This window comes from Mastigoproctus giganteus, chromosome 6 (genome assembly GCF_048544385.1).
Source record: "Mastigoproctus giganteus isolate SK-2022 chromosome 6, ASM4854438v1, whole genome shotgun sequence".
In the NCBI taxonomy this organism is placed as follows: domain Eukaryota; kingdom Metazoa; phylum Arthropoda; class Arachnida; order Uropygi; family Thelyphonidae; genus Mastigoproctus; species Mastigoproctus giganteus.
In genome coordinates this window covers 105,275,465-105,299,708 of record NC_143580.1, presented here as the reverse complement: position 1 = coordinate 105,299,708, position 24,244 = coordinate 105,275,465, and the positions used below count along the sequence as shown (strand labels likewise).

Genomic DNA, 24,244 nt, shown 5'->3' with positions numbered 1-24,244 from the left:
AAGGACTTAGGAGAGGTAAAAGTCATCAAACTAGGAGAGGTAAACCCATTACATAAGGACATGTGACTTTCTTGAAGTGCGCTGGTTTCGATGACAACAATTATGTTCTAAATGGGATGCGAAATAGGTGGAATTTGATGAGCTTTTCCTTTAGGTTGTTCCTATTTAGGTTCACGCATCATTACATTTAATGTGGATAAAGGTAAGAGGGAACAAGAACTAATCAATGAACTTTATGAAATGAAAATTTATCTGATTTGGTGATGCTAAAGGATGAGTGTCTCAAAGAATGTAAAGTCTTCTTTTCAAGGGTTGGTATGTAAGGTGGGGGGGCAGTAACTGGATATTGGCCATAAGCTACGGGGTGAGATAGAAACTTTAGAACCTTCTGGTCGTATTTTTATGGTCTAATGTTGTTATAAGTTCAGAAGGTACGAGCTCACCACGATGTGTTATCTTTGTGAGATCGTACCTTCTGAACTGAATTTCTCTTGAACTGAGGATGCTGAATACATCACCTGAAATTGTGACTGATCAGCTATGAACTATTTGTGATCGTTCTTTATATAACATTTTATTTATATATCTTCATTTTTATATTTTCTTTTATGTTACTTTTTCTAATTGTACATTATTCTATATGCAATCTTTCATGTAATGCTCCTGGCCAAGTGTGCTGTGATGAGCAAATCTTATAACAAATATTAGAGAGACTTATTTATTTATTTTTCTTATCCAAATAATAACATCCAGCAGAATTTTTATATATATATATATAAACAATGAATAGGAATTATAATGATCAAGAAAAAAAAAATATATATATATATACAGGGTGTTTCAGTTAAACGTTTCAGAACTTCTAAGAGGGGTAGGGTACATCCTGACAACTCGAAATCATATAGCAATGTGGGGTCGGAAATGCTTTCCTGAAGCGGTGTTGTACACAGAAGCACCATAAAGAAAAGAGACCGTAAGTGAGAAATCGTTTTAATAATACATGAAAAGAAGCAAAAGGTACATGGATTAAAGTAAGTGTTCGAAGTTTCTTCCACGGGCTACAATGCACGCCTCACATCTCCGACGCATGGACATCCGAACATTCTGGAATACTCCAGGCGAATTTCGAATTTCTTCGGCAGCTACTGCGATTCTTGCAACCAGCTCCTCAGCATTGTCAACAGGGGTGTCATAAACTAGCGATTTCATATGACCCCAGAAATAAAAATCAAGACATGATAGGTCGGGTGACCGAGCAGGCCAACGCACGGGACCACCACGTCCGATCCACTGTTGACCAAATGTGACATCCAGGTAGTTACGAACATCTCCGCTATAATGGGCAGGGGCTCCATCGTGTTGGAACCACATTGTCTGTTGCGTCGATGCAGAAATCTGTTCATCTCTCAAAAGTTGTGGCAATACTTGCTGCAGAAAGATCAAGTAGATAGGTCCGGTTAGACGACACGGTAACAGGTAAGGTCCGATGAGGTGATCTCCCATAATACCGGCCCATACATTGACCGAAAATCGAATCTGTGCTGCACGACGTCGCATGACGACTTCTGTGTACAATACCGCTTCAGGAAAGCATTTCCGACCCCACATTGCTATATGATTTCGAGTTGTCAGGATGTACCCTACCCCTCTTAGAAGTTCTGAAACGTTTAACTGAAACACCCTGTATATTGCAGAATTTCACATTTGGCTGTCGGAGGCAGTTGGTAGGTTGCAGGCAGCTGTAATTTATACCTTATAGAGTAAACTCCAATAACAATGTATATTATCTGAGGTACATTATTACAAAAAACAAATTAAATAACCTGGTTCATTTAAAAGAATGATGTGTTCATCTATGTATAAATATAGACCCAAACAATTATTGAAAGTGTTTAGATGATGGATAAACATGGCAAAAAGGCGATTATTTTATTTATACAGAAATTAAAGATAAATCCGATTTGTTAAGTTGAAGTTTACAGTGTGATTGAAATTTGAGAAATTTATGAAAGGTCTAGTTGCAAATTTTTCAGCAAAATTAAAGCACTGAACAACGATTTTTTTTTTTTTTTTTTTTTGCCGTAGTCAGTGCTGTATTTCACTGAAATGAAATTAAAGGAACAGAATACGTTTTATTTTCTACTCTAACATTGTATGATATAAAAGCTTATAAACAAATTTAAGTTTTATCAATGTTCGCCTCTTTAGTAAATAAGATAAGGAAAATCTCTGGAGGGTTTTTTTTTTTTTTTTTTTGGTAGTTGTTGGCGCATCGGCTTCTGTGGCCATAATGCACCTCCCAAGGTTTTTGCAGTACTTTGATCCAAGCCCGAGGCGGGATTCGAACCCGCGACCTTTGGGTTGCTAGGCAGGCACTTTACCCACCCGGCATCTCTGGAGGTAGATATAATAATATTTCCTATATAAATATTTAGCGCCATCTAATTTTAGTAGTAATCGTATGGACTTTTTTTAAAATTTAACGGTAGAACATAGTACAAATTTCTGATGTGGTATTCAACGGTTAAATCTCTTTGAAGCTCAATGTGTTTTGCGCAAACTTGACTCATTCTGCGTGTTTGTGATTACTGCCTGAACTGTTGTAGCTCTATATGCACCTCGTTCACGCTGTTCATTCTAGGAAGTATATCCGAATACCTTGACAGGACAGTTTTGAAGCGAAATTTCTTTAGGTGTGCTCTAGGCAGTTTTCCGATGGGAGTAACTTGCGTTCGTGGATTGACAAAAAACGCAATGAAAATGCGACACAGAAAACTAAGCCATAAGTAAACGCATTACTGCACTGGTTCTCGTCCGATCACCGAATTTAAGTAGCGTTAGGCCCCGTTAGTAATTGGGAGGGTGACCACCTGGAAATACACGGTGTAGTTGACTTTTTGCCTTCCTTTCTTTTTAATTGGTAAGGTAATAAAGTGTAAATATGTGCTTTATATCGTTTTTCATAGCCCGTGGACAATATTCCTCCTACTTTAGCTTATTATAATCGCCGTTAATACAATTAAAATTCTATATGACCGGCGCTTACTACATGTCGTATAGTGAACGGTATTTTGTTATGGAGTGTCCATCGTAAAGTGATTAAATCGTACAGTGAACCAATTGTGAAGCGGGGGGGTCCACTGTAGTGAGCGCTGTAAGGCGTATAGAGCACGTATACTTGCAGTGCGACCACCGAAAACTCCTCCATTGAATACAACGCAGAGATCTAAGCTATTATGAAAGCAGAAGTAATTACAGCGTGCGATGGAGTTTAACAAAGAAGCCGGAGAAGGTCCATCCTCATCTTGAGCCTTACATCTCCCCATAAATTTTACAAGTGAATTTGGAAGAAGGAGTCATGGAAGTCGATACTGCAAATGGAAACGATGAAGACTCCTCGAAGTCCAGTGGTAAACGAAAAGTGAAGAAGGCAAAACCGATTGCCAGAAGTACTCCAATGAAATTGTTCAACACGTAACTGGTGTAATACACAGCAGGAACTGCAATAGGATTTTAAGAAACACTGAAACATCCATGCAAAGTTTAAACGTAAATTCCTGGATAATGATTTCTGTTCAATTTGTTCTGTATGTGATCGGCTTTGGTTCAAGAACGATGTTGAAGATTGTAGCAGCTCGAGATCACGCTCTTCTTCAAACAGCATTTCAAAATGAGGATGTAAGTCAAATGTCGGCCTGTAACAATCGCAGCACTTGCCGAAACTAGATTCAGTAACGGAACGTCTCATATCTCCGAAGCTCCCATTCATGCAGATTCGTCGCCTGCGGCATTCCTACGGTCAATACGGATCCTTGGTCAAGTGATAATTGTTCGCCTAAAGAAGTTTCACTTAACTGCCACTATGCGTGCTCGGCGCCCTCGCGCACACACATTATTTATTATTTTTTTTTTTTTTTTTGTGAGAAGCTTGAAAGCATGAAGGTTTTACGATAACTTTTCGTATAAGTTAACAATATCTTAAGAAAGATTTGAAATTTCTTCTCTCTAGGGAATGATTTTTGGATTTTAAAGCACGAGAGTTTATTTTATACTAATGTGTCGTTTATTTAGACGAAATTTTATACTAATGTGTCGTTTATTCCTTTTTCTTGCTTCAGAAAACTTAGATCAACGTTTTAAAATTAATAACCAGAAATAATTTCCATTTCATTGTCTGTACAGATTGCACCAGTATTTGCTAATTTATTGTTATTGGAAATATTGATATAAATTATTAATATTATTGTAAATATATAAAAAGCGTAACTTATTAACAAGTACACATTAAATTTATGATGGAATAAAGTCTCGCATTTTATTATTATGTATTGACACGTTTTGTGCAGTTCATTGTACAGTGGCATCTTATCACTTAGCATCTGGGTGTGTGCTGTTCATTATTTTTAGTTATATTAACCCCCCCCCCCTTTTTTGCATAGCATCATGCTTGTATCTTATCTATACACGCCACTAATGCGATGCATTTCGTGTTAATAAATCTGTAATCAACTCGTCAACCCGTCCCTTGCACTTCAAGGAATATTTCGAATTCCACATACTATCTGAGACATTTGTTAAGGAACTTTTCATTTTTGCAAGCTGTATTGTATTTCAGTTAGAGTTCTACAATAAAATCCGAAGAATCTCAATCTTCTGGGCCCATATAGCGAGAAAATTTAAGTCAGCTGGAGTCATGAGCTATAAAAATCACTATGGTGAATTATTTCGCTTTTAGGAAAGTCAGATGTGAGAGAGAGAGAGAGAGAGAGAGAGAGAGAGAGAGAGAGAGAGAGAGAGAGAGAGAGAGAGAGAGAGAGAGAGAGAGAGAGTCAAGTTTCAAAAGAAGTCATAAGTTTTGAGTGATTTGTTGAGTGGGAATAGCAATAGAGACAGAAAATGGATTTCACAGAGTGTGGTAAAGAAGCTTGGGACTGAAGAAGAGCAAAAAAGAAAAAAGGTATTTTCAGATTAAGATATCTCAGAAAAGAAACATCAGAGCGGAAATACCCGCTTTACTGCCTTTGAAGCGAAGAATCATAAAATAAAGTGAGTAATTAAGACAAATGAGATGAGCAATGCTAGAGGAAACTGCATTTTTTTTTAGAAAAACTAAATATAGTTTGGAAGATTGTGGATGGGAATGAACATATTTGAGATTAGAACTGAGATTGAATATATTTTTAAAAAGAATTGGGAAGTTTTAGTAAGGTTTGGTTTGTTTCACAATTCTGGCTATTCATGATACGAGGATGTAAATGAGGTGAATGTTGGGACGAACTTGGTATGAAGTGATATAATTTTCGGGTGTGCCCTACGCGCAGTAAGATACACTCGGCTACTGCAACGCCGTCCCACCCCTCCTCTTCCTCCTACACACTACTCGGATTTTCTCCAGTCGAAATTGGCAGGGTGAAGGTAGCAGATCTATTCACTTGCTTAATTATATAATGAAACAGTCTATTAGTCTATTAATTAGTTTATTAAGTGCTTATGACCTAAATTTAATACAAAAGTGACGTTTCAGGACCCCTGCCAGACACTATCATAAGATAAAAAAAATCTGGAAAGGGTCTTGAAACATCATCTTTGTATCAAATTTAAGGTAATGAGGGTCATAAGCTCTTAACAAACTAACTTTTAATTATTTACATAGTATAAAAGTGATTCGTTAGATAATAAATCTATTAATAATTACCACGTAATGTCATTCTCAAATTACTTGTTGATTAATTAGTGGTGAGATAGTTGGTGATTTGAATCAGCAAATGGATCTAATTAATTAGATTTACTTGTTAATTCAGATCTCAGATGGGTTAACCGTAGGTCAAGTGGACTACTCGGATGGCGATTTCGAAATGGGTCTTACTGTGATACCCATCACAGTCTTTAATTACATGATTCATACTGCGTGATAGAATAGATGGAGGGGAGAGATTCTACAGCTTTGCTCTAGAGGCCTCTAAATATCCGATAAATAAGTGGTGGAATTGCATCTGGTAATGAGGGCCATCTACCACACGGTGTCAAAAAAGCTCTACTATTGCTCTATGAAGCGTGGACCTGCACCTCGACTTCTGTTCGCATTGGTTCACACCTTGGTGAATATCTCTCTCTCTCATACTAGGCATTTATAGTGATTTTGAACTGTGTACATTGATAGACATACCCAGAGTTCGAAGTGGCGACTTTAATTATAATCACTGGAAAAAATGTCCATGATATGTCTCAAAGAATATTCTTTAATTTTTTTCTCTATTTTTTATGTTGTCATGTAAAGATCTTTCAATGCTTCCCTCAGATCTGTTTTAGTGAGTTGCGTAATGCAACTATCGACGTAATTAGGGCAATAAAGCCAAAGTGTTCATAGTGCTTGAACATACTAGTACGCTTGCACACGAGTGAAGGGAATCCCAACATCACTCCCGAGACTTGGTAACTGCAGCCTTGAGTGAAAAAGCCTTCTTAGAGAATTCATCCAGGCTCTGCTGGAGTCGAATTTTAAGTCATTTCAAACGTGGCAGACCATTGCATGCGCTGTCCTACAAAGGAGATATAGTTTAGAGTGTTTTTGTCGCAAAGTCAGTTTCAGTATAATCAGATCTATATCCTGATTTGTGTGTGTGTGTGTATATATATATATATATATATATATATATATATATATATATATATATATATATATATATATATATATATAGAGAGAGAGAGAGAGAGAGAGAGAGAAAAAACATCTCCTTTCTCGACTCTTAACTATATTTCATATTCATGCGGATTATTTTTTAATAATTCTCATATTTGCGTCATTACTAACCGGTATCAGTTTAACCTACCAATTGCAATATGCTTATTCTTAACTTAGAATACAGATAGCGTGATAAAAGTTGTCTAAAGTTTTCTCTGTGGCAAGAAGCCAAGTGGAGCAGAGCTTATCCAACTAGTTCCGTCAAAATTGTATTGTCGCTAAGTCAGGACAGATATTAGGAATGGTAGGAAGTGTGTGCATAATTCGTGGAATTTCAAAACTAACTATGCCAAGACTTTTTGCCAAATGAAGTTAAAAAAATGATTTTTCTCCATAGCTATCACCACTTCTTTTTATAAATTCGATGTGCGAAACAGAAAAAAAACATGAATATTTTCAGCTCTCGTACAAAATACCAGTAATTGTAAAATCGAAAACAAATTTAACCATGAAGAAACTTACATCGGTCATTGTAGCATCCCCTTCAAACACTTATAATATTCATGCTTTTATTTCTGTTTCACACATCGAATTTATATAAAAATTAAACCGTAAAGAAAATTACACCTGTCATTGTAGCATCACAATGGCAGGCGTAAGTTTTTTCATGGTTTAATTTTTTATTGATTTTACAATTACTGGTATTTTGTTGTATAAGTGGAAACAGAAAAAATATAATATCATTAATAACGAGGAACGTTTAAATATTGCAGCAATTGACTACATATCCTTATATTCCTCATGATGAATATTAATTATAACTGTAATGAAACTTCGGCTGGAAGCAGATGGACATAATTAAAAAATAAATAAATTGCCTAATATCTACCCTTTCGTTAATGCCCGACTTGATATTTGAAGCAAAACGTTTCTTTTAATAGGCACTGCTTATAAGAAATGCAGCCTTAAAACGTATTTAGAAAATAAATTGGATGTACCGAAGATCATTAAAAATAAAAAAAAGGTGAGAGGACCTCGTATTAAAGAGACACCAGTTTCGTCAAAATAAAAAATTAAAAGGTCATTAATTGTTTTACATTTTTATTCTCCATATGCAAAATCATACTAATTATTAACACCAAGAAATACTGAATTAAAAATTACAAACATACCAACGAAAGTAACAACACAAATTGTAAAAGAATAGTTATGATTTTATATAAATCTGCACAAACATGTTCTGAAAACTTTCATAGAGTGTGTGGTAGAAAAAATCTTTTACTTCACGAAATCGGAAAGCGCAAATTGAAATACTGCTGATACATCAGTGTTCAGTGAGATGCCATCGCTTAGATGAACAATGTTGCAGCAAATGCTTAGTCATGATAGCGTTCCAATACATGGCCAAAGGAGGGGGAAACAGCCTAAATTGGATATGTTGTCTACCGTTAACATCGAATACTTGAAATTGTAGTAAAAATAAATTAAGCCTACATAAATGCGTTAATTCCTTCAAACTGATATATCAATAGTTTATAAGTTTAGTATATTGCTATTATTTGATGTTATATACAGTGTTTTTGCCAGATTAGTCTTAACTATCAACCTAAACCTACTAGATTATAATTATTTTTTTTCAGTTATGTTAATTGAACTAGAAAATCTAAATACAATGCGAAGCAACTAGTGAAGAAGACTATGTGGAATCATACATGTTTTTTGAATTTATTTGAATTTGAACATTTTAGTTTACTGTTATTCTAAATTGTCAAATATTCTCTTAGTGAAGCGTTGCTTATTCGAGGTAGTGCAATATCATGAAACTCGTTGTGAAGGTAGTCACAATATGAGACACAATTAAATCAATGCCATTTCAGCTACTTTCGAGTTCAGTTCGAACAAATTATTGTATATATCTACACTGAAGAACGGTCCGTGTATTAGTAATTAATAAATTCAAAGTAGTAGTAGTAGTAGTGGCATGTGATGCAAAAAAGCATGTGTATGAGCTTATGCAGCATCAGCCAAAAAAAAAAAAAAAAATCACACCATTCCCTCCAAATGCCTGTCCAGTTCCTCCTTAAATTTATTCAACCTGTATTCAACCTATCAACTTCCACAACGACAGATGGAAGTTTCTTCCAGAAGTTAACCACCCGCTGGCTAAAGACAACTTTCCGCACATCTATTCTACATCTGTCTTTCCTCAATTTGAATTTATACCCCCTTAGATTCGTAATCTGAACAAGTGGAAGAATCCTATCAGAATTCAGCGTGCTCAACCCATTCAAGGCCTTATACACCTCAATCAGATCACCTCGCAGGTGCCTAGTCTCGAGCCATTGCAATTTGCAGAACTTAAGCCTCTCTTGGTAAGAGGATCCCTTCATTCCCCTTACCAATCCTGTTGCCCTTCTCTGTACACGCTCAAGCAAATCTACATCCTTCCTAAAATGAGGCCTCCAGACCTGTACGCAGTACTCAAGGCGTGGCCTGACCATTGCCTTATACAGAGGGACAATCACTTTCTTTTCCCTGCTAGAAAAATTCCTGTATATCATTGACAAAACCCCATGACCTACCCTGGCAACCTGTGTGCATTGCTCAGAAAACTTCATATCTGACTGCACAATTACTCCCAGGTCTTTTTCATTTTCTACCACCTTAAGTGTAGTACCACACTGTTGGTACGTTTCTCTGGGGTTACTTTTACCCATATGCAGTACTTTGCATTTGTTAATGTTAAACTTCAGTTGCCACTTCTCAGCCCATCTGCCTAAATTTTCTAGATACTGTTGCAGTAGCACGCTGCCATTACTGTCATTAACAACCCTGCCAACCTTTGTATCAGCTGCAAACTTTGACACTAAGCCTGATATACCTTCATCAGTATCGTTGATAAATATACAAAACAATAGTGGGCCCAGGGCCCAACACTGAACCCTGGAGCCCGTGACCACCAAATACGGATGGATGCGGAAAGGTCAGGGAATGACCACCGCATATCCCTGGAGCGATATGTCATTAGTTGCTAATGCTCCTAAAAACCAAATAACAACAACAACAACTGAACCCTGTGGGACTCCACTAATAACATTAGTCCACGAAGAGCAGCACCCATTGATTACCACCCTCTCCCACTTAACCATCCATTGTAGCAACTTATCCTTAATACCATTCTGCTCCAATTTGTACAGTAGTCTTCCATGCGCAACAGTGTCAAAAGCTTTCCTGAAATCCAAGTATATGATATCAAAATTATTTTTTGCATCCAGTTCCTTTGTAACCATCATAATAACAAATCAAATTTGTCATACAAGACTTTTCTTTAACAAACCATGCTGTGTCTTAATTATTGCTGCACTCTTGTCTATATGATCCTGCAATGCATCTTTAACCATTGTTTTCCATTATTTTACCCGGAACAGAAGTTAAACTAACTGGTCTGTAATTACTCCTGTCACCCTTCGATCCCCCTTTATGAATTGGGAATACATTTGCACATCGCCAGTCCGTGGGGACCTCCCCTGAATCCAAGGATGCTCTCATAATTATGGCTAAGGGTTTGCTTACTTCCTTTGCCGTCTCCTTTAATATAACTGGATAGATCCCATCCACCCCAGGTTCCTTTCTTATGTTTAACTTCAACAATTTCTCCTCCACTTTGTTCTCAGTTATTACAAAATCATTAAGCACCCTGCTATTGTCTGCAATATGGAGGTGATTCGGGTTTGATCTAAGGTATTAAGAGCCCCTGAGGGTATGAAGAGAGAGAGAGAGATATCCACCATAATTTCCACATGTTTGGGGAGCTAATATAGCCAGCTATTCTCTTCACTGTGGTGCAAAGCCTTTCACATATGTTTTACTATTATGAATAGTGGTATACTGCAGATTAAATGTCAGCTCTGTAGTTCTTGCTTGAGGTGGGAACTGGTGCTTAAATTTCAACTATTTCAGTTAATGCTCATCTCCAAAAGATGCCGTTGGATTATAGGGGCAGGAAACCCATGTTTCTGTAGCGTGTGCAATATTGTGTGTATAATCTTGTAAATATATTTCAATGGTGTTTCTAAATCTCTAACTGTTGTTTTGCAGCCCATATCAGCTGACTAAACCTTTAAAGAATGGGCTGTAGTTAGAAATATTTAATTTAATATAGTTGTTCTCGAACAAAGAGTCCATGAAATATTTTCGTTTTTTTTAGGGTCCGTAGTCTAATGAATGACCCTTATAATGTCTCTCGGTTGTCTGTCTGTCTGTCCGTCTTTCAGAGCATTGTATCTCTGGAACCACTTTACCTATTGACTTGAAATTTTGCATGGGTTTGTACATCACGTGTGCCAACGATACGCCAAATTGATCGTTGTTGACAAAAATTTGTCTGAAAAATGTGGGGGGGGGACAAAAATGTTGTCTATAGCGTATAATTATACATCTATATCTTATACCGTTGGAAAGAGCTCAACGAGTAGGTTTAAAATATAATTTTAAAATATTTTTACATTAAAAATGGCGACGCAAGATAGAAAAATGTGGGTAATTTTCGTGTCCCCTCCTGTATTTTCGTCGCTAATGGAGCTAAAAATTTAAAAATCATATTAGCTATGTGTATTCGATGTTTATCAAGGGAAAACTATTCCGATTTAAATCTATCATTTACTTTTTGTGTTAAAATTAAAAAACCAATTTTTTATTGCACTTCGATAGCGCGCTTCTTTTTACTAAGTAACTCTCCTTTTTGGTGACAAAAAGGTTGCTAAATAGTTAGTTAATAATTCCATAAAGGTCATTTATAAATTTTGCTACGAGAAGTATTTTTTAACAATTTTCAAAGCTGGAGTTGTCCCGGCAAGGAGGTATTTGGAGAGCCAGTGTTGAGGAGGCGGTGGTGGGGAGTCTTGCACGGTCATCACCTGCCCAGTCGCTTCTCCCTCAAGACTTTAATTGCTTTTCCAGGAAGAAGTCGGGGTCGCTTCTCTCGCCGTTTTCATCCACAACAACTGAACAGACTCAAATAGACAACGTTTTCGTAAGTTCCTCAGTTTTAGGCTAAGCCGAGGTACTAGAAACTTTTTTTTTCAGTTATCATAAAGCTCTCTATTTGAGATACTACATTCGTGACTACGGATCCTCCATCCTGAAGGCCCGGCACTCAGTAGTTGACCGATTTATTATACTCTAAGGTCTGCATAATAGTACCTACCGCCATTCTTATAATAACGCTTAAGTAAAAGTGCTTTTCCTTTAGGCAACATTTTAAAAAGAAATTGATTGTACTTGCTTAATACTGTTCAAGTTGTTGTAATACTTAATACTGTTACTTGACGATGAAGACCACTACGAGAAAACATTCGAATTCTTCGATCCCAGAGGCATGCACTCCTTTTTATAACTAACGCGAAAGATATATATATATATATATATATATATATATATATTTTTTTTTTATTTTTTTTTTTAATTGGAATGAATGTATCGCACAGTCCTCTGGTGGGAAATTTCGAACTATTTTATTGTTTTAAAAAAATTACTTATTACTAGTTACAGTGCAAAACACCGTTTTCCGATACAACCTTTTAGGGAATTAAAAACAAAAACATCTAAAAAGGCCGCCGTAGCCTAGTGGTCAGGCGCGCGGGTGCATAAGTACACGTACCTTCAGTGACCGGGGTTCAAGCCCGTGACTGCTGAATACGGTGCTGTTTCTTGTATTCTGTGTATCTTGTAAACTCCTCTGACCGTTTGGTCGTCCTGGAGTATAAACAGAAAATTTATTTATTTTTACTAAAAACTGAGTTACAAAATGTTTGTATTAGAATGTAATTTGAGAATGACGATAAGTGGTGATTAATCGTAGGTTAAATAATGCAAACGCTCTTATACCATGTGAATAACTTAGAACTAGTTTATTAAGTGCTTGTGACCTAATACCTTAAATTTGATGCAAAGACGACGTTTCAGAATCCTTGACGGATCCTGTCGTAAGCCCAATACATGAGCTATCAGCTGATACTAGCTCCTCACTCCTTGACCATCAAACTAAAACTGCTGCACATTTGATGGTTTTTCTTTTTTATGTAGACGGTCAGATATCCACAGAGAAACTTTAATCTATTTATGTTATTCATAAACGCGATAACCTGAAAGTTATTTTGTGTTCTGTGAATGCTCGGCCTAATGCTTCATGTACGAATTGAGGATTACTAATTATAATCAGAAATCGAGAACATTTGTTATTAATAAATACACAATCCTGTGACCTACAATCAATTTCCCATGTGATTGGAACGTTAAAAACAAAAATTACGGTTAGGAAATCTCTTTTCTGCACAGTCAGTACTGACCAGCTCTTTGGGAGAATAGCCACGCACGAAATAGAATGGTTGACAGCGAGCAGAAGTACTCAAAAATCTTGGATGGAGGGCGCAAAATTTGGAGTTACGTTTCTGACGGTCCGCTTTCAAATTCTTTGAACACATTCCACATTTATAACTCAGTGATATTGCACTGCCCTTCGTAATATTTGCATGAAATGTGCCTATTTGTTATTCGCCCCCCCCCCGTACTAATTTCAAGGTCTGGACTTGAAATTAGCTCTTCTTCCCTTTCTCTGAAAGAAATGAAAAGTTGTTTTGTTGAGATCTGTGTGTAAGTGTGCTATTGAGCCTTAGCCAGGTCCCAGATGAGGGTGAAACTTCCCGATATGTTTCTCTGTCTTCCCGGTCCAGTCCGATCCTGTTCATCACTATAAAAGTTTGTTCAAGTATAAAATAATTAAAAGATAAATATATAAATAGTATGTGGGGGGGTGTGTGTCTGTGTCTGAAAGAGAAATAAAAAAGAGACAGAAACTGAAAGAGAGAAAAAGAACTTTCTTTTGTCTCTCTCTCTCTCTGCTATTAAAAAACTGATTATTTGTCATTTTAGTTCCATGATTTATAGAACTGATTTTAGTTCCATTTATAGAAACGCAATCGTCATGGTACGGACAAGCCTTCACATTGTCGAGATCTCAAAATTCAGTGAGTAGATCAAAAGGTAAGGAAAAATCTATTAGGAGCAAGTTGGATGTACTCATAAACATAACATTCTACCTATTGATAGTATTCATTAGTTCATTACTAGTGTAAACGCCCTTTAATTTTTATTACTCATTCCATGCTTATTAAATCCCATAATATTTTTAATTTTATATTTTGCCTCTCGCCTTCACCCCACTTTCACCACACTTTCTTCCTTCATTTGCAACCTGAACTCAATTATCAAATGTGTCGAATTTTTATTTTTAACCACAACTCCATCCCTTAACCCACTACGTCTGTTATTCAACTTCAACTTCTCGCGACTAAAACCAATACCCTATCCTATCCCTTCTTCTTACCCTATCGCTTCCTCTGAAGCCTCAAATTTCCTTTTTTCAATTTTTATATTTGGGAGAAAGTGACAAACATTAGTAACCACAGCCCTTGCGATAAAGCAATTGATACTTCCACCGTGTGGAAAAGTATTAGTATTAGTAGTGGCAAATGATGCAAGAAAGCAAGCTTATAAAACATCAAAAAACCTACACACTTCATATATCCATACCTTCCAAGAAATTGTCTAGTTCTTCCTTGAATTTATTCAACCCACTTCCACAACAATAGGTGGAAGTTTGTTCCACCAATAAGCCATCCGCTGGCTGAAGGCAAACTTCGGCACATCTATCTTGCAAACATCCTTCCTCAATTTCAATTTATGGCCCCCATTTATGTAGTCAGAGAAAGATGAAGAATACCATTAGCATTGAGCTTTCTCAATCCATTCAAAGCCTTGAATACCTCAATCAGATCAAACCTGCATGCGCTTAATATCCAGATGCTGCAATTTGTAGAAATGAAGCTTTTCTTGGTAAGAACACCTTTTTGTTTCCTCACCAACCGGTTTCCCTTCTCTGTACTCGTTCCAGCAGCTCTAAATCCTTCTTAAAATTAGGCCTCCGAACCTATATGGAGTACTCAAGATACGGCCTAACCAAGGCCTGAGGTTCGATCCCAATTCGCAGCGAAGTTGAGAAATCCTTTCCAGAAGGATGCGAGGAAGTTTTTTTTTTTTTTTTTGTTTTCGCACCAGGGTTGAGGTAGTCTATCTCGGATAATATTTTCATTCCTAGGCCCACTTCTTTTTTTTTTTCTAACAGTTTCTTCTATCTGCGCTCACCTCGTTTACACAAATTACTTTACTTTAAAGGTGATGCTTATGCGAATGTCCATTGTGATATACCTTGCCCTCATTTCCTCCAGTTCATTTGCTGTCTTCATGCTTCACTTTTTGACTTTTTCTTCGATGCTCGGTTTTACCATGGGTAAAAACGCTGTATTCCTCATTTCATAGTATATTTTGTTTAAAAGTATTTTTTAATGGTTTCTAGGCGCAATAACTACAAATATCCGACTGCTTTATATTTTTCTTTCTTCGGAATCTTTTTCCTCCAGATTGTTGATACATTTATACATTTATTTTGTAAATTACAAATCCCACAGAACTTAATAGAAGACATGTAAATTTTCGCCATATGCCTGAGAGCACGCGATGTATTTGCACTCAAGCACGCAGTAATAAGAAATTCCACAATTAGGAAATTTTGAAAGAAACAAAATAAAATAACCCTTTTACGTCAAGAAATTTAACAGTATAGATGTGAATACAAAAAAACAGGAGAAATATGAGTAAATTATAGAATGGAATTTTTGAAACAAAAAAGGTTAAGTAGGGGATGCAGTGGAATGGGAAGGGCTGTGAAACACTAAGCACACTGGATTAGAAACTATTCTTACAATATGAACTCAGCATTAGAAGAAAGGAATATTTGAAATCTTTGTCCTCACACGCTGTGCATGCATGTGAACAAGGACCTAAATTGTTTGAAATCGTTTATTTTTTATGGATATCATCCAAGAAGAAATCGACGCATATTGTGTCAAAACAAAAATCAATTTGTGTCAAAAAAAAAAAATCTGAAGAATATCTTTCGTGTCTAGTTTAGCTGTTTTATTAAAACTAATATAATTTGGACTGCTTGAGGCATAGCTCCAAATCGCAGTCCTATCATGTCCCAGACGTACTCAATAGGGTAAAAATTAAGGAACCTAGAGGGGCAAAGAAGCATATCGACGTTACAGAGAAACTGCCTGATATTTAGTAGTGTGGGAAAAAGCATTGTTGCGTTGGAATAAAGGATTATGCAACCGTTGAAGCAATTAGCAAACGGGTAGGCCTATTAATGTCCACATGTAACGCACATAACCTTGAATAAAAAGCAAAGATGACTGGTTGTCGTGAGAGATGGTCCTTAAATTGTTCCTTTTTTTTCCTGGGAGGTTTCCTGCCTTTAGCAGGAAAATACCTCTTTCGTCATGGGATCTCCACGTGCAGATCTTCCTTTTACCGTTCCCTAAACAGAACCTTAACTCATCATTAAATAAAATCCATCGGCATTTTATCTTCCATTTGGAACAAAAAGATCTCTATCTCTGCATCAGCGAAGACAATCAGTAGAACACAAATCAAAGAACCTAGAGGGCCAAAGAAACATGTCCCTATGAATACGAAGAGTGTGGACACAATGCATAAAGTGAGCGAAATCCTGTCTCTGCCACTTCGATAATGATGTTCTTGATACTGAATGCCCCAAAGATTAATTAACATAATCCTGCTCCTTCCCGTATAAGCAATTTTTTTTGGTCGAATTAGCTAATCCTCACGCTCTAACGTTTGCCTGGGAGCTTCCGAATCTTGGTGACAACTGTAGGTATGTTCCTTTAGCTATTGATTCCAACATGAATCAGCTGTCCAAGGATCCCATCAGATGGGAACAGCAGTTTGCAGAGCTGACCATCCAGCCTCACAGAATCAGACTATACGGCCTCGTTCTAATTCAATCAATTTGATACTGCTCCTATACATGGTTTCGCATCTTAAAAACCTTATCGATAAGCTGCCTTACCAGTATTCGGTCTTCTTCCTTTAAAATTAATAATAGTATGTTTTCATTCTGTATCCTACTTTTTTTTCTGCTCTAGCCTGTTTGATTATCATACAAATTTATACTAATGCATCAGTTTTCAGTGTTACATTAACGCGTTTTGGGTGTGATAATATTTTGATATCTAATGTATCTAAAAACTATCGGATTTATATATTACAGAACTCTAATATTAAAAATATCAAGAGGTTCATTTTAATTAACTCACTCATAACCCGAAGTCATCGGGCTATAATTAATGTCAGTATTATGGAATTCCTTAAAAAATGAACTTCAGGTTTCGTCATTGTCCATTGGCAATGAAGAAACCTTCATTGCCGATGGACAATGACGAAATTGTAGCGTCTATTGACATATGTCTTCTTTTTTTATTTTTGTAAGTAAAAATTCTGTTAAAATTTTCTTTTTGTCGCTTTAAAACCATATTATGTGAAATAAAATAGTCATCACCAGTGCAAGACAGTAACAGTGTCTAGTTTCAAAAATCTGATACCTGTTACTTTAAAATGAGCGAAAAATTGAGGTGCAAAGAAAGGGTAGCTTTGGAAACCCAGGTTATAATATACAAAATGCGAAAAAAATGAAGAAATTTGTAATAAGGAGAAAAGAAAGATTATATTTCTAAAAAAATAATAACAAAACATAAAAAAAATACTAGAAACTTAAGGATCCACAGTTTTGGAGAATACTGCTGAACTCTTATTTACAAGTTTTAAAACAAGTTAATTAATGTACGCAGTGCATTACATTTCAGACTCGTTAGCAAATAGTAATAATTAAAAATTCATAATAAAAAAAGAGCAAAAAGTAACGATTTTTATGCGCGAACCGAAAATATTTCGTTTTCGCTCATTAATCACATTGCTCATTCATTCCTCTATCCAGCACCTGGCAACAAACATAATGTCCAGTGTTTTAACTACAATATGTATAATACATATATGTATAGTACATGTGATATGTATGAAATAAATAATAATTACCATTGGTTCAATTTTAATGAAATTTGGTAAGGATCAATAAATTGTTCCAAACGAATCAAATATAAAATTCCATGAAAATCCATTCATTGGAGTTGAGTGGATCAACATGCGGACGAACGAAATAATAATTATCAGATTTGTATTAATCTGATTTTAATGAAATTTGTTTCATGAAAATCGGACTAATAAAAATTTTACTTATTACATGAGAATAAAAAAAAACTAGATTTCTTGGGCTGATTTAAATTAACTTTGGAAACGATAGACAATTACTTTTATAAGGTCCAAATATAAAATTTCATGAAAATCTGCCCACTGGGAGTCGAATTATTACATACACACAAACGAACGGACATGGTGAAGACAAAAGAAGAATTATGTACATATGCTATGTACATTTTAATGCCACTTTCTAAAATAGAAAAATTTGAAAAAGTGGCATCCGACAGACGACGCGTTACCAGCAGAGGGTTAATGGTTGTTGCAAGATCCACTTTGAATACTTCGTCCGTGGTAATCATGAATCGTATGAAATAACAGTGTATGAGTTCATTGCTTGTATAGCCTGTGAACATATTCCAAGGTCACTCCTACAAATAATAGAGAAATTGTTGAAGCTAATCATAAAAAAAGCGCTGAGGTTGATGGATCTATCCAATTATATTAAGGGAAGCAGTAAAGGAGATAAGCAAACCGTTAGCCATAATAATTATGACAAACGGTTTGCTTACTATGAGAGGACCTTTGGATTCAGGGGAGATCCCTTGGATGGGAGATGTGCGAATATATTCCCAATTCACAAAGGAAATCAAAAAGGTGACATGAGGAATTACAAACCTGTTAGATCAAATTCTGTTCCATGGAAAATAATGGCGTCACTGGTTAAAAAAGTAATGCAGAATTATCTAGACAATGCAAATACAGTATACTGCAGTCACAGACTGGATTTGTTAACGGGCGATCTTGCGTGACCAGTTTCAATGGATGCTATTACGCACTGACCAAGCAAAGGAATTGGATGCAAAAAAATATTTTTGATATCATATACATGTATTTTAAGAAAGCTTTGATACTTTTGCACATAAAAGACAAATTGGAGCAGGGTGGCACCAAGGGAAAGTTACTGCCATGGATAAAAGGATGGTTCAGTGAGAGAAGACAGAGTTAATGGTCACTGCTCTTTGTGGAATAATGTTAATTGAGGAAATCCCCAGGATTCAGTTTTGAGCTCATTGTTGTTTTCTATATTTAGTCATGATAATTGATCAAGGTATATCAGGCTTTGTCTCTAAGTTTTCAGATGATACAAAGGTTGGCACAGTGGTTAATGACAGTAATCAAGGTAAGCTGCTGCGACAGGATCTAGAAAAATTAGGCAGATGGGCTGAGATATGGCAGTTCAAGTTTAACATTGGCAAATGCAAGGTATTGTGTAATGGCAGCAGTAATCCCAGATTAATGTACCAACTGTGTGGTACTAAATTCTGGGTAGTAGAAAATGAAAAAAGACCTGGGGGGTAATTGTGTAGTCCGATATTAAGTTGTCTGAGCAGTGCAGACAGGCTACCAGGAGAGCTCATGGGGTTTTGTCAATAATATACCCGAACTTTACTAGTATGGATAAGGAGATGATTATCCCATTGCACAAGGCAATGGTGAGGTCACATCTCCATTATTACATTCAGGTCTGGAGGCCTCATTTCAGGAAGGATATATATCATCTGCTGAACGGGTGCAGAGAAGAGCAACGAGATTGGTGAAGGAGACAAAAGGGTGGTCTTACCAAGAAAGGCTTCATTTCTGAAAATTGCAGCTTATGGATTCTAGGACCTGAGAGGTAATTCTAGGAACCTGATTGAAGTGTTCAAGGCTTTAAATGGATTGAAAGGGCTCAATACTGATGGCATTCTTCCTCTTGCTCGGACTACTACGTACATGAGGGGGGGAGCATAATTAAAATTGAGGAAAGATGATTGCAGAATAAACATGCGGAAATTTGCCTTCGGCCAGTGGGTGGCTGATTGTTGGAACAAACGTCCATCTGTTGTTGTTTTGGAAGTGGGTAGTTTGAATTAATCCCTAGCATTGCTGCTGAAGTGTATATTGTATACAGTATATCACTTTTGTGCACACTAAAAATTATATATATAAATTCAAGGAACGAACTAGATAAATTATTGGAGGGGATGAACAGACGATGTGGGTAGGTTTTTTTTTTTTTTTTTTTTTGTTCAAGCTTTATAAGCTTGCTTTCTTGCATAATTTGTCACTATTAATACCAATATTAATAATCCTAGCGCAACTAATGATTCTATTCTTTTTCCAACGGAATTTATGTACGGATCTCAAATTAAAACTTATATATTAGTAAGAATTTTTATGGGAAATTTTCACAAAGTGTCTGAATTGGTTGGTCTCAGGCGAGGGTAGCATGGCTCTCTTTTTCCTGGAAACCTCTGGGTTTTCATCCAGAAAACAACAAATTGACCAGAGAACGCACGCAATTTACAGAGTTGCTAATGCGCCTAAAACCGTACAACAATAACAGTTTACCACTTGACTAAAAAGCGACCACATTTCATTACATACTTATGTAATGAAACCTATGTAAAAACAACTTGATGCGCTAGTATAAAGTCAATATGGAGATAATTTTATGAAAATATGTTAAGATTTGCCTGAACATAACTCTGCTTGCCAACGCTTTGTGATTGATTCATAACATACATCATTTTGAATCAGATATAATAGCAACAAAATAAATATAAACTTTAACAGAACCTAAGTGAAAAAAAATTGTTAAAATAAAAAGCAATAGCACTGATATAAACTATCCATAAACAAATAAAATAATCATGAACTGAACCATTACATCATGGCAATTATAAATGGAACTTGCTGTTCTTGGACTAACACTATTAGTGGGGACCCTCTGGATTCGTTGTTATGCCCCTTACTGTTTTCAATATTTATTAAGGATATTGATGAAAGCATATTAAGCTTACTGTCTAAGTTTAAAGATGATACAAAGGTTGGTAGAATGATTAATGACAGGAATCAAGGAGTGTGTACAACTGCAACAAGAACCTCTAAAATTAGGCAGCTGGGTTGAGATTTAACATTGATAAATTCAAGGTGCTGCATATGGGAAGCAGTGATCTCATAATAACATACCAGCTGGGTGGTACTACGCTGAGAGGGATGGCGATCAAAGTGACCTACGGGTAATTGTGCAGTCAGACAAAGTTCTCTGAGCAGTGTAAACAGGCTGTTAGAACGATTCATGGGGTTCTTTCAATGATATAGAGCAATTTTTCCTGCAGGGACATGGAAATGACTATCCTGCTGCATAGCCCAATAGTTAGGCCGTACCTTGAATACTGCATTTTAAGACTGATCTGAATCTGTTGGAACAGATGTAGAGAAGGGCAACAGGATTAATCAAGGACACAAACGGGTACTCGTACCAACAAAGGCTTTCGTTTTCAAATTGCAGCTCTTGGAAACTAGGTAACTTTGAGAAGATTTGATTGACGTGCTTAAGACTTTTTAAATGGATTGCGTAGACTAAAAGCTGATGGCATCCTTACTCTTTCTCCGACAGCTCTAAATTTAAATTAAAAAAAGGATCGTTGCATAATAGATGTACAAAAAAATTTTTTTGGCTGATGATACTTGCGCACCTTGCATCATTTGCCTCTTCTAATACTACTAATAATTTAGTGCATTGCATTACACCTTTTCCGTAGAGCAACTGTACAGTCATGTTTAAAAACTGAAATGGAAGTGGAACAGAAATTTTAAGTTATTTTTAAGATAGTGAAAAATTACGAATGGATAATGTGAGCACTGTAATGTGCTATTCAAAGTCATATCTTTCCTTAACTGTGTTAATCGGAAGCCTTTCCTAAACTTCTCCCATTCGTTCTCAAATAAACTATTTTGCATAACATATTTTATTTTTTTGTTTTTAGCAGATCTTGTGTTTTGACTTTTTTGCCAGTGGTTGGGGCAGTGGGGGTTGCAAAGAAGATACTTTGCGCTTCTGAACCATTACATTACTTTATTTATTGTTTTCTTTCGGAATCGTAGTAAGAAATCCATTTGCAACGACTGTGGTTTTAAATCTACAGGGTCCAGTCACATTATTATGACCACCTACCTAGTATAGTATACAGAATATGCGCCTTTCGCAGCATGCACCGCAGTCAGTCGCCGTGGAAGGGACTCAATAAGTCCGCGGAAAGTTGCTACGAGTGCCTGTGACCATGCAGACTGCAGTACACCCCGGAGTTCCTGTAGGTTCCTAGGTAGAGGATCCATCCGTCGATGTGTCGATCGAGGTGGTCCCATAGATTTTCAATTGGGTTAAGATCCGGAGAATTCGGTGGCGAAGGGAGTAGCTTGAAGTCCTTGTCGTGCTCCTCAAACCACTCATGGACAATTCTGGCGATATGGCATGGCGCATTGTCTTGCTGATAGATAGATACCATTGCCCCCAGAGAACACGGTCGACGTGTGCGGGTGTACCTGATCGGTGACGATCGATAGGTAACCATTTGTGTTCAGGGGTGCCCTCCAGAGGTATCAGTGGACCCAAGCCATGCTATGAAAACATTCCCTAGACCATAACACCGCTCCCACTAGCCTGCCTTCTGCCAACAATCGTGTCCGGGTATCTGTTCTTGGAGGTTTCAAGCCTAATACGCCACCGTCCATCCACTCGGTGGAGCAGAAACCGTGACTCATCGGAGAAGGCCACCCGTTGCCACTCGGCTGGGGTCCAGTGTCGGTATTGCTGTGCAAACTGATGGCATTGTTTGCGATGAACGGCCGTCAGCATGGGTGCTGCCATCAAGCGTCTGCTCCGGAGCCCAATGCGCAACAGGGTTCGCTGCACTGTCATTTTAGAGACTTTTCTGGTGGCCCCACGGTTCGTTTGGATGGCCAGTTGAGCAACAGTAGCGCGCCCATCGGTCCTGACCAACTGTTTCAGTCGACGTTCACCTCTGGGATCAATGGTGCATGGGGCTCCACAATTGGCACGTCGGGTCGTCAAAACTGCCTCATTCGTCCATTCTTGATACACTTTCACCACCGCAGCACGTGAGCATTTCACAAAGCCCGCTGTTTCAGAAATGCTGGCACCCCTGGCCCGATAGCCGATGATCATACCTTTTCCAGGTCTGATAGGTCGCATGCTTTGCCCATGACTGTTCACGGATGCTGAACATCAAGCCTTAATATATGCTTGACACGTGCGCTGTATGATTCGCTATGCTTGTGTGATGTCTGCATTGGAAGGGGGGAAGGTCATAATATTGTGACTGGACTCTGTATAATAATATTTTCCTTCGGAAATAGTACTTTTTTTGAAAAAAACTTTCTTTTTCTATTCTATCGTAGCTATCGTAAAAATGTAGCATTTCCTTCAGAAATGCTTTATTTTTATTTTTATTTATTTATTTTTTTTTTTTGTAAAAATATTCTTTCCATTCTATCTTAATATTTTCCTTCGGAAATGCTACTCTTTTTTAGTAAAATATCATTATCCCATAGTAACATTTTCCTTCAGAAATATCACTACAGAGTAGAAAAAAAATAGAAAAAAAAAATTGTTCTTAAACATTTAAACATCCCTTGCAGTCCTTGTTCACATCAGTGTTTCTTTGTTTTTTTAAATTCTAGTTCACAAATAACCATCTTATTCCTCACGTCCAAACGCAGGTTAATTTTACTACATTCCCAAGAAAACTGCTAATGTCATTAATATCTTTAATTTGTTATTCAACAGATTCTTAAGTGGTAAAGTCATTACATATTCCAATACATAATTTGCATGAACTAAAGAAAACACAATCTTTTAATAAACATTTAGAGTACAATAGCTTTTGTCTTAAACTTAACGTAATGAAATATTCATACCTAGTTAATTTATCGGAAGATTCAAATTTTACTGCCTTTGAAATGCCAGTGTTAAAAGACATCGAGCTCAGAGTCTGATAAATCCTTGCTGTTCTCTTCTGTCTCACGTTCTTTTTCGAGCGAGGACTATGGAGACAATATCGATTGCCTTGAAGAGGAATTATTAAAGAGTTTCCCAGAATGTCGGGTTCACTGTCTCATTTACGATTATTTTCTCTACTGAAAGAGACCGGTTCCCTATATATAGTTTTCTACATACGGATTAATTTACCTTACTTTTTGTATATTATATCAACTCCACATTACTTTTGATATATTACACTATATTAAATATGGTTTAATTTTTGACATTTTTATCCTATATGATATCTACAGTGTGAAATAAGCTAGGAGATTAAGTTTCTTTGCACGTGTATTTATGTATTTTACCAGCTATCAGAACATTTAATGTCATTATTTGTTATTTGTTTTGAAATTACTTTGAATTAGTAATTGTATGCATTCAGATGATTACTACCACTAAAGACTTTCCATATATAATTTGTAAGTATAATATATTTCCTGTAATTTTCTTTTGTCTCAAAGGAAGATCGCTGGACAACACTACCTAAAATTATGACCAGGTAA

General features: G+C 36.6%; 1 protein-coding gene across 1 annotated transcript in view; it reads left to right on the top strand.

Moving 5' to 3' along the window:
• The window catches only part of LOC150084486 (protein kinase C-binding protein NELL1-like), a 512,402-nt gene that overhangs the window by 82,939 nt on the left and 405,219 nt on the right, over window positions 1-24,244 (top strand). The window contains exon 2 of the mRNA XM_090375239.1: window positions 13,652-13,723. Coding sequence (XP_090231365.1) covers window positions 13,652-13,723 — 72 coding nt within the window. The remainder of the gene's footprint in view (window positions 1-13,651; window positions 13,724-24,244) is intronic.